At 48.7% G+C, this 12,033-nt stretch overlaps 1 protein-coding gene across 1 annotated transcript in view; it reads right to left on the bottom strand.

Moving 5' to 3' along the window:
- Positions 1-12,033, bottom strand: part of LOC146808453 (transient receptor potential cation channel subfamily M member 2-like) — a 2,757,229-nt gene that overhangs the window by 534,802 nt on the left and 2,210,394 nt on the right. Inside the window, exon 25 of the mRNA XM_085623562.1 lies at positions 68-146. Coding sequence (XP_085479688.1) covers positions 68-146 — 79 coding nt within the window. The remainder of the gene's footprint in view (positions 1-67; positions 147-12,033) is intronic.

Genomic DNA, 12,033 nt, shown 5'->3' with positions numbered 1-12,033 from the left:
CTTTAACTATACAATACAATATTTTTGCATTTTTAATAATCACATTATCCTCAAACCCAACACTTACTCAAGATGGGAGCAGTACCCTTTGATCCGAATCCCATGTCTGACAGAGTACTCATGATCCAATTCAGAGCAAGAGCAGACTGAAATAAACACATTTTTAATTAATAATTGTGGTCCAATACTATGATCATACAAAACAAAAAGAATCAAAATATATTAGCTAAAGTAGATAAAAATGTGTTAAATTCTTGACAACCAGAGTTGCAATAATACAAAATTCAGCAGAATAAAAAAAGTTTAAAATAATTAATGGAATAAAACAATCAATGAAGAAGATAACAGAAATTGGCGAGATGCTACTGTAGAGAGAATGATAGATACTGGAACAAGATAGACATCTGTGGTCAGTGCACACAAAATATTGCCTTAGTCGGTTACACAGTAGAGAATTAAGTCAGTGAACTAAGCTGCTATGCATTTGTTCTTAGTTTTAGAAACATAGTGGTCAATACCTGGCAATCTGTGCTTCTGATAGACTATGTTGCACTCAAGCCAACGCCAAGGTTGAGGCTTCTCAAGGAAAAAACTATTTTCATTCAGCATGAGCCTTATACATGTATATCTGCTGGGGAGAGCCATGCAGCTCCTCGTGCTCATGTTGCAAATACTGCTCTTTGGCAGATCCTGATGAACAAGTTACTTATTGTCGATAACACCTTTTCTGCTACAGACTCTAACTAACCCCAGATTGCTCATCTTGTGAATTTCCCCATGTGCCAGACTGGATCCGAAAACCTTTGCAGCAATTTGATTACCTGTTGGTAGCTGGTGTCGTCCGACTCTGCATCGGAGGTCAGACAGAAACACCAGTTTCCCTGGGATGTTTGTTCATGCCTTGGATGTGGAGTCCTGAAAATCAGAATATGCAGTTTGAAGACTATAGATGTGGGAATTTACTAATGGACTGTATAAGTCTATTCCACAGAATGTGGAGGAGAGTGGATTGGTGAGGTTAGATGGAGTCTTGACCAGAAAAGGTGTTACAGAAGAAATAACTTGTTATTCTGATGGAGACATCTAACCACAGATTCCTCACCTTGTGAATAGATACCAAAGCAGTACACCTCGCAAGGTGATGAGTCTGTGGAATAGCTCAGATCAGAAACTCCTGCAAGACAGATGGGCAAAGTGCCAGTCCCACAAGTATCTGGTTATCCAGGAAGTAATGCTTTGTGAAATTGTGGAGGGATGCCCAGATAGCAGCGTGACAAATGTTCACGAGTGGTACACTGCATGCCAAAGCAGAAGTAGCAACATTTGCTCTGGTGGAATTGCAATTGTAGATGGTAATTATATAGTGCTTACTACCCCTGATGAGTCGCTGAAGCGCTTTGCACGCTACTCTACAAGCCAAGATTTTTGGTAAAAAATGTTTCTTTTCTCTTTTTGCATTAATAGTGTTTGGTGATGTAATGCTGGCAGAGATCAGCATGGATACAGTGATGTCATTTAGAGTGTGTATGAGCATCCTGCCTTCAGTGTTCTATCAGTGGCAGTTACTTCTTTTGCCTGGGCTGTGCCAGTTGGGACGGCTCTCTAAACCCCTAAAACAAAATCAGTGGCAACAGAAGATGGGATTTTCCCACCCACAGCCATCTCCACTTGCTGATGATCTTCGTGGGCTGTGTTACAAGTATTTCCTACCTGTTATATGGGAATCCATCTGTGAGTACCATTTTTTTTACTACTTCTTTACCCAAGGCACTCCCGCGCAATGGTACAGAGAGCCGTGCTCGTTTTAAACATTTTCTAAGCGTTTCATCTGCTCTACATGTCTACTTGCTGCGAGGGACTTTCTCTACGCTCAGTTTAAACTCTGCGCTTCGTTTAAACTCGCGGCGAGGGTCTCCTGCTGTGTTGTGAGGTTCCTGCTGTGTTGTGCCTACGCTGCCCATCGTTAAAAATTGGGATCATTGACACTTTCAATTTATTTAAAAAAAAAGGAGCTGCAGTGCTAATCTGGCTCCGCTCACGTGCAACTCCACAAGCTGTATTCGAACTGTCTCGTGCAGCTCCACGGGCTGCCTTCACGAGCTGTCTCCTCGCTCTAGCAGCTCGGCTTCAGGTTTCATTGCTTAGGTTGCCCAACAATGAAGTCCATTCACAGAGCAATTTAAAAAAAAGAAATCTTTATTCACCGCACTGACAAACACAGCTCTTACTATTGTGTGTCGATTCACCATCAAGAATCCTCTTCTCTTCAGTGTTCTTCTAGTCTATGCTACATTTGAAGAAAAGGCACTTTCAGAAGGCAATCTTTACAGATATCCTACATTCTACTTTCTAATATTTTCTCATTGACTGGATGGAAACTTCAAGTTTAGTGCTCTTCTATGATTGAACGTTATACAATGCTGCAATCTAGTGTCTGAGGTTATAGTATAATGTTTTATATGGAATTTTTGTTGTGTGTTACAACTGTGATACACAAACACACATTTTTCATTTTTAATAATTATTTATCTCTACAATTGAGAAATCTGGTTTTATTTCCCTACTGTGCTAAACAAAAACAAAAAATTCTCACTCACTGCTTTCCTGCAGAAACAGTGAATATTTGTACATTTTGTTTTGTTTCTTCAATTTTTGTTTCTTTTCTCTTTTTCTCTTCGTTCATTTTCTTCTTTTTTCTTTTAAACTATTTGTATTCCACAGGTACCCTATTGACATGCAGAGCGTTACAGCACCAGCACCTTTTTTACAAGAACCCGGAGAACCACCATTAGAATGGAAGTTATGGATTAGATCTTTCAAAGCGTATTTAGGTGCTATTGATAGTCAAAGGTACAGACCTGAGAGGAAAAAGAACCTCATGTATTACCATTTAGGGGTTGAAGGACAAAATGTATTTGACCATTTACCTCCGTATGATCCTCCTGAAAATGAAGATCCTGACGAGTTTGAACTAGCTGTAGCACAATTGGACAAGTACTTTATTAAAACAAAGAACATTGTAGTGCATAGATGCACGTTTCTTACAAGGATGCAGAAACACGATGAAAGCATAGATACTTTTATCACAGCTTTCAAAGTTTTAGCCTCGAAATGTGAGTTTTATAACTTCACATCTCAACTTGTGAGAGATCAATTTGTCGCACAATGCTATTGTAAAAAGATACAAAAGAGGTTTCTTACCTGCAAGGATCCCACTTTAGATAAAGCAGTGGACATTGCCAAGAGCATTCAATCAATCAATCAATCATAGGCATTTGTATAGCGCACTGCTCACCCGGAGGGTCTCAAGGCGCTTGGGGGCGGGGAACGCTACTGCTCGAACAGCCAGGTCTTGAGTTGCTTACTGAAGGCGAGATGGTCTTGCGTTGTCCGGAGGTGGATGGGGAGGGAGTTCCATGTCTTGGCTGCCAGGTAGGAGAAGGATCTTCCTCCGGTGGTGGCTCTGCGGATGCGGGGGACGGTGGCGAGAGCGAGGCTGGCGGAGCGGAGCTGGCGGGTGGGCTTGTGGAAGGTCAGGCGGCTGTTGAGGAACTTGGGGCCCAGGTCGTGGAGGGCCTTGTGTGCGTGGGTGAGGAGTCGGAACGTGATTCTTTTGTTGACGGGGAGCCAGTGCAGGTCTCTCAGGTGTCCGGAGATGTGGCTGTGTCGGGGGATGTCCAGGATGAGTCGTGCTGAGGCGTTCTGGATCCGTTGGAGTTTCTTCTGGAGTTTGGTGGCGGTGCCGGCGTAGATGGCGTTCCCGTAGTCCAGCCGACTGGTGACAAGGGCCTGGGTGACCGTCTTCCTGGTCTCGGTGGAGATCCACCGGAAGATCTTTCGAAGCATGCGCAGGGTGTTGAAGCATGAAGACGAGACGGCGTTGACTTGTCTGGTCATCGAGAGGGAGGAGTCCAGGATGAAGCCTAGGTTGCGTGCGTGGTCCGTTGGCTTGGGGGTGGCTCCCAGGGCGGGGGGCCACCAGGAGTCATCCCAGGCGGAGGGTGATGATCCCAGGATGAGGACCTCCGTCTTGTCTGAGTTCAGTTTCAGGCGGCTGTTCTTCATCCATTCGGCGACGTCTTTCATCCCTTCGTGTAGGCTGGCTCTGGCGGCGTCCGGGTCGCTGGTGAGGGAGAGGATCAGCTGGGTGTCGTCGGCGTAGGTGATGATCTTGAGGTTGTGTTGACGTGCAATGGTTGCAAGGGGGCTCATGTAGACGTTGAAGAGGGTGGGGCTGAGCGATGACCCTTGTGGAACGCCGCAGATGACTTCGGTGGCCGCTGACCGGAACGGGGGGAGGCGGACTCTCTGGGTTCTTCCGGCGAGGAATGAGGTGATCCACTCCAGGGCCTTCTCCTGGATGCCGGTGTTGTTCAGGAGCTGTACCAGGGTGCGGTGGCAGACAGTGTCGAACGCTGTGGAGAGGTCCAGGAGGATGAGGGCCGCAGTTTCCCCGTTGTCCATTAGGGATCTGATGTCGTCTGTGGCTGCGATGAGGGCGGTCTCCGTGCTGTGGTTGGCTCGGAAGCCGGATTGCGAGTGGTCGAGGGATCCGTTGGTCTCGAGGAAGGCGGCTAGCTGTCTGTTGACGGTCTTCTCGATGACTTTGGCAGGAAACGGGAGGAGCGAGATGGGGCGGTAGTTCTTGAGGTCGGAGGGGTCTGCAGTTGGTTTCTTCAGCAGGGCACTGATCTCGGCGTGTTTCCAGCACTCCGGGAAGGTGACGGTGTTGAAGGAGGCGTTGATGATGTCGCGGAGGTGGGGTGCGATGATGTGGTCTGTCCTTCCTTGGCCTTTGTGAGTTTTATGCAAAGTTCATGAAAGATTTTGATAAAACTACAGAGTGTTTCAGAGCTCTACTTAAGAAAGGGGCAAATTATACATGGTCAGAGGAATGTGAGAATGTTTTTCAATCCATCAAAGATCACATTGTTAAAGCTCCAGCTCTACAGGCTTTTATGGAAAGTAGGCAAACTGTTGTCACAGTCGATGTTTGCGAGTACGGTCTGGGTGCTGTTCTATCGCAATGTGCTAAAGGAAAAGAGTACACAGTGGGGTTTGGTTCCAGGACTCATCGTCCTGTTGAACGGAAGTACTCCGTCATTGAAAAAGAGTTGATGGCCTGTGTCTGGAGCGCCGGGAAATTCAAGTCATAATTGTGGGGCACATCTTTTATTCTCAAAACTGACAATCGGCCTTTAGTTGATATCTTGTCTGGGAAAAATGTCAAACGCACTACTGCTCGGTTAGCCAGGTTGTCAACAAAATTACTAGAGTACACATTTAGTGTAGATTACATCCCTGGAGGAAAGAATACCAGAGCAGACTGCTTGTCTAGGCTCCCCATTCTTGACACAGACGAACAAGATTGGGAAGCCGAAGTAGAGGAATGTTTTGTAGCATGTATCAATCACATCCTCCTGTCCTTTGCAGAAGAAGATTGGGTGACTTAAGTTGATAAAGATGTTGTGCTCAAGGAAGTTGCTTTGCTGCTCAAGAAAGGTTGGCCTAAAGAGAAATGTCTTTCTCCAGATCTCCAAATGTTCTGGAAAGTTAGCAATGAGCTTTCGCTTGAAGGTGGAAAAGTTGTCAGAGGTGACAAACTTGTGCCTCCCATGTATTACAGAGAGAAACCTATTTTAGCTGCTCATTCTGGTCATCTTGGTGGTGAGACCATCACTAAGAGAGAGGTCAGAACTGATTTTTGGTGGCCTAGGATGGACATCCAGGTTGATGAGTTGGTCAAACAATGTGTATGATGCAATGCTAGTGAAAATGTTCTTGTACTACAGGGTGCTGTTGAATCTCCTGTACCTCCTCCTGGGAGTGCCTGGCAAAAGTTGGGTATGGACTTACATATGTTCTTCCTACCAACTCAAGATACTTTTTGGTTCTTGTTGACCATCTGTCTAGATGGGTTGAAGTTGAACCCATCAGTACTCCTAATTCCAAAAGTGTCATCTATCGCCTGAATAAGATTTTTCTCAGGGAGGGTTTTCCTGAGGAAATTCTTACAGACAACGGTGTCCAATTTGTCTCGCAAGAGATGAATTCCTTCTTGCGTTCTTGTGGCATTAAACACACCAGAACCCCTCTTTATCATCCACAAAGCAATGGCAAGGCTGAGAGATTTAATAGAGTTGTTGTAGAGTGTGTCCAGGCAGCTTACAGTTCTAAGTCTTGTAATTTTCAAGCTGTGAAAGATCTGGTTTGGTCATACCGCACATCACCTCATGTTGCCACCAATTTCAGTCCATTCAAAGTTATGAGAGGGAGAAAAGCTTCCTCACAGGTTTATCCTTTCTGGATGGTGAAGTCTTTTCACCATGGTGGTGACATGAGGAGCATGTGGGAATCTGTCAATAACAAATCCTCTGAAGCTCGTTTTAAAAATATTGAACCTACTGTTGAGAAAAAATCCACAGGATTCGTTTTGGAGACTGGGTTAGAGTAAAAAACCCTGTCTCAGTTAGAAAAGGCCTTTCTAAATTTTGGGATTCTCAGCAGGTTGTTGAGATTCGCAAAAATGCTGTGAAATTAGCCAATGGAAATTGGAGGAGCACCTCACGTGTGGCCCTTTTGGGAGGGGATGGTGTCAGGAAGAGCTCCAGGGTTCATGCCAAACCAAGCAGATTACGTGATTATGTATACATTTAAATGCCTGGTATTTATATTTCAAATGTCTGTTATTTACATTGGCCTTTGGATTTTTTTCCCCTTTTTTCCTTTCTGTATCCTTCTCCCTTTCCTGTTGTTTTTGTACCATTTTGTTAAAAGGGGGGAGGTGTGGTGATGTGATGCTGGCAGAGATCATTATGGATACTGTGATGTCATTTAGAGTGTGTATGAGCATCCTGCCTTGAGTGTTCTATGAGTGGCATTTACTTCTTGTGCCTGGGCTGTGCCAGTTGGGACGGCTCTCTGTACCCCTCAAATAAATAATACTTTAACTTCCACTACTGCGTCCTCTTCACTTTGCATCATAGTGTTAGGTTTGTGCTCTTGATTTCTTGTGTGTAGGCAAGTATTGAATATGAATAGGATGATGGAAATGAATGTGAAAGGGGAAGTAGAAAGTTGTTTTCGTAAGTAGTGGTTGTGTGTGCCTGTTAGTTGAGTGGCATGACTAATAAAGGAGGTGAAAGTTTGAGAAGGACGTTTGGAGGTTCACTTCAATCAGAAAGGTTTGGGACAGTTCAGAGAGAGGAGGGATTGGACCAAGGTTGAAAGGAGGATTTTTTTAATAGCAAACAAAATGAATGACCTTATACATATATATACAAATGACACTTGGAAAGGTATTATAGGTTGGAGACCATGAAGATCATAAAAAAATCGCAAAGTCACTGGAGAATTCTGTTTACACTTCACTAGTATATTTTTCTGTGTTATACCCAACATGTTCCTAATGCTTGTATACATGTTTTCTGCCCAGAGCTAGCTGATGATTTATGAAGAGCGCAACAATTAAAAATATCAGAAGTCCGCGCAGCGCTTTGGAGGTTCCTCACAGTCCTGCTTAGAGTGAACCTGAGGCCTAGCAGTGAAGGTGCTGCTGGTCCTCTGCTGAGATTCTCCCGTGCCACTGGGGCAGGGTAATTCTTCAGGGATCGACTCATCAATAGACACAGCATCCTCTCCCTCCACCACCACCGCTCGGAGAAGCTGGACAGTAGTTTTCTTGCTTTCTATGTTTAATTCCTACAAGAAAGTATGTTTTTGGAGTGATATACAAGGGAGGGCATCCAGATGAAAACCGGGTCATTCTTACTTTTCACGAGAGACCCAGTCTCACATCTGACTGTGATTATAAATGATCTTCTGTCTAGATGATGTACATCACGCAGTGAACACTGCCAGCAGAGTGCACACAACACACAGCACATAGAACCCTGTGAAGACATCTCTGCTGGAAGAAACTCTCCCCAGAGGCACAGACACGCAGTCAGCACTGCCAACAGAGTGCACACAACACACAGCACACAGAACCCCCGTGAAGACATCTCTGCTGGAAGCAGCTCTCCCCAGAGACAGACACGCACTGAGAAATGCCAGCAGAGTGCACACAACACACAGCCCACAGCCTACAGAACCCGTGAAGATATCTCTGCTGGAAGCAGCTCTCCCCAGAGGCACAGACAGGCATGAGCACTGTCAGCAGAGTGCACACAACACACAGCACACAGAACCCCTGTGAAGACATCTCTGCTGGAAGCAGCTCTCACCAGAGGCACATATGTGCAGTCAGCACTGCCAGTAGAGTGCACACAACACACAGAACCCCAGTGAAGACATCTCTGCTGGAAGCAGCTCTCCCCAGAGGCACAGACATGCACTGAAAACTGCCAGCAGAGTGCACACAACACACAACACACAGAACCCCTGTGAAGACAACTCTGCTGGAAGCAGCTCTCCTCAGAGGCACAGACATGCACTGAGCACTGCCAGACCAGTGCACACACACACACAGAACCCCTGTGAAGACATCAATGCTGGAAGCAGGTCTCCCCAGAGGCACAGACGTGCAGTCAGCACTGCCAGCAGAGTGCACACAACACACAGCAGACAGAACCCCAGTGAAGACATCTCTCCTGGAAGCAGCTCTCCCCAGGGTCACAGACGAGCAGTCAGTACTGCCAGCAGATTGCACACAACACACAGCACACAGAACCCTAGTGATGACATCTCTGCTGGAAGCAGCTCTCCCCAGAGGCACAGACGTGCAGTCAGCACTGCCAGACCAGTGCACACACACACACAGAACCCCTGTGAAGACATCAATGCTAGAAGCAGGTCTCCCCAGAGGCACAGACGTGCAGTCAGCACTGCCAGCAGAGTGCACACAACACACAGCACACAGAACCCCAGTGAAGACATCTCTGCTGGAAACAGCTCTTGCCAGAGGCACAGACACGCACTAAGCACTGCCAGCAGAGTGCACACAACACACAACACACAGCACACAGAACCTCCGTGAAGATATCTCTGCTGGAAGCAGCTCTCCCCAAATGCACAGACGTGCAGTCAGAACTGCCAGCAGAGTGCACACAACACACAGCACACAGAACCCCCGTGAAGACATCTCTGCTGGAAGCAGCTCTCCTCAGAGGCACAGACATGCACTGAGCACTACCAGCCCAGTGCACACACACACACAGAACCCCTGTGAAGACATCAATGCTGGAAGCAGGTCTCCCCAGAGGCACAGACGTGCAGTCAGCACTGCCAGCAGAGTGCACACAACACACAGCAGACAGAACCCCAGTGAAGACATCTCTCCTGGAATCAGCTCTCCCCAGGGTCACCGACGAGCAGTCAGTACTGCCAGCAGATTGCACACAACACACAGCACACAGAACCCTAGTGATGACATCTCTGCTGGAAGGAGCTCTCCCCAGAGGCACAGACGTTCAGACAGCACTGCCAGCAGAGTGCACACAACACACAGCACACAGAACCCCAGTGAAGACATCTCTGCTGGAAACAGCTCTTGCCAGAGGCACAGACACGCACTAAGCACTGCCAGCAGAGTGCATACAACACACAGCACACAGAACCTCCGTGAAGACATCTCTTCTGGAAGCAGCTCTCCCCAAACGCACAGCCGTGCAATCAGAACTGCCAGCAGAGTGCACACAACACACAGCACACAGAACCCCCGTGAAGACATCTTTGCTGGAAGCAGCTCTCCCCAGAGGCACAGATGGGCAGTCAGCACTGCCAGCAGAGTGCACACAACACACACACACACCCACACCCACACACACACACACACACAGATCCCCTGTGAAGACATCAATGCTGGAAGCAGGTCTCCCCAGAGGCACAGTCGCATAGTCAGCACTGCCAGCAGAGTGCACACTACACACAGTAGACAGAAACCCAGTGAAGACATCTCTCCTGGAAGCAGCTCTCCCCAGAGGCACAGACGCACAGTCTCTACAGCCAGCAGAGTGCACACAACACACAGCACACAGAACCCCAGTGATGAAATCTCTGCTGGAAGCAGCTCTCCCCAGAGGCACAGACGTGCTGTCAGCACTGCCAGCAGAGTGCACACAACACACAGCACACAGAACCCCGTGAAGACATCTCTGCTGGAAGCAGCTCTCCCCAGACGCACAGACGTGCAGTGAGAACTGCCAGCAGAGTGCACACAACACACAGCACACAGAACCCCCGTGAAGACATCTCTGCTGGAAACAGCTCTACCCAGAGGCACAGATGAGCAGTCAGCACTGCCAGCAGAGTGCACACAACAGACAGAACCCCAGTAAAGACATCTCTGCTGGAAACAGCTCTCCCCAGAGGCACAGCCACACACTGAGCACTACCAGCAGAGCGCACACAACACACAGCACACAGAACCCCTGTGAAGACATCTCTGCTGGAAGCAGCTTTCCCCAGAGGCACAGACAAGCACTGCCAGTAGAGTGCACACAACACACAGCACACAGAACCACAGTGAGGACATCTCTGCTGGAAGCAGCTCATCCCAGAGGTACAGGCATGCAGTCAGCACTGCCAGTAGAGTGCACATAACATACAGCACACTGAGCCCCCGTGAAGACATCTCTGCTGGAAGCAGCTCTCCCCAGACGCACAGGCATTGAGTCAGAACTGCCAACAGAGTGCACACAACACACAGCACACAGAACCCCAGTGAAGACATCTCTGCTGTAAGCAGCTCTCCCCAGAGGCACAGACACTCAGTCAGCACTGCCAGCAGAGTGCACACAACACACAGCACACAGAACCCCGTGAAGACATCTCTGCTGGAAGCAGCTCTCCCCAGACGCACAGACGTGCAGTGAGAACTGCCAGCAGAGTGCACACAACACACAGCACACAGAACCCCCGTGAAGACATCTCTGCTGGAAACAGCTCTCCCCAGAGGCACAGATGAGCAGTCAGCACTGCCAGCAGAGTGCACACAACAGACAGAACCCCAGTGAAGATCTCTGCTGGAAGCAGCTCTCCCCAGAGGCACAGACACACAGTCAGCACAGCCACCAGAGTGCACACAACACACAGCACACAGAACCCCCATGAAGACATCTCTGCAGGTAGCAGCTCTCCCCTGAGGCACTGACATGCACTGAGCCCTGGCAGGAGTGTGCAAAAAACACACATGTTGGAAGGCGTTCCCCGGGGAGGCTGCGGAATGCGTTCCTGCCCACCCTGAGGCCCACTCTTCCCAAAACTAGGCCGAGCAAGAGCAGGGAGGCCCTTCCTGGAAGGGTCTCGCACCTAGGATCGCACACGCTGCGCTTACTCTCTTCTTTGGATAGAGGGACACCACACAGTAAGTCGTTGTAAGAGAATATACTTTTATCGATGGTTATCAGGGATCTTTATGATCCGGCAGGCAGGTGCAGAATGAATGCCACAAGCGGCAGCGATCTTGTGATGAGGGGTAAGGGGTAGCGGGACAGTCTTTGAATCAGTGTCTCTGCGAGGTATCCGGCGCACAGCTCTCAATCCTCGAGCTGAGGGGATGTTGCTTCTCTCGGCGATCTCTGACGATTCTCTTGGAGGAGCGGGCTGCGAGTCACTCAGCAGGCACCGGAGGTTCTTAGTTCAGGGAGCCGCGACGGCGTCAGCAGGGCTCAGATGGTTCAGAGTTCGGGGAGCCGCGACCGCGTCAGCAGGGCTCAGATGGTTCAGAGTTCGGGGAGCCGCGACAGCGTCAGCAGGGCTCAGATGGTTCAGAGTTCGGGGAGCCGCGACAGCGTCAGCAGGGCTCCGATGGTTCGGGGTTCGGGTAGCGTTCTTCTGTTCGGAGAGCGATCGAGCCGTGACCAAGTCCGCAGGCTCTCGTCAGTCCAGGTCTTCTCTGCCTCCCGTCCCTTCAGCACCCCTTGTTATACTCCCCCTCCTCTTTGAAGTCCGGAGTCCTCGCAGAGAGGGGTCTGGTGCCTGGGGGTTTTCCCGTCGCTCGGCCCTTTGATCTGTTCAGGTGTGTCCGGGAGGGACTCCAGACGCCCAGCAGGCGAGGCGCCCGCTCACCGGGGGCCTGGTGGTCGATCGAAA

Source organism: Triturus cristatus, chromosome 8, assembly GCF_964204655.1.
Source record: "Triturus cristatus chromosome 8, aTriCri1.1, whole genome shotgun sequence".
NCBI lineage: Eukaryota > Metazoa > Chordata > Amphibia > Caudata > Salamandridae > Triturus > Triturus cristatus.
The sequence above is the reverse complement of the archived record's forward strand: the minus strand, read 5'-3'. Positions and strand labels throughout refer to the sequence as shown.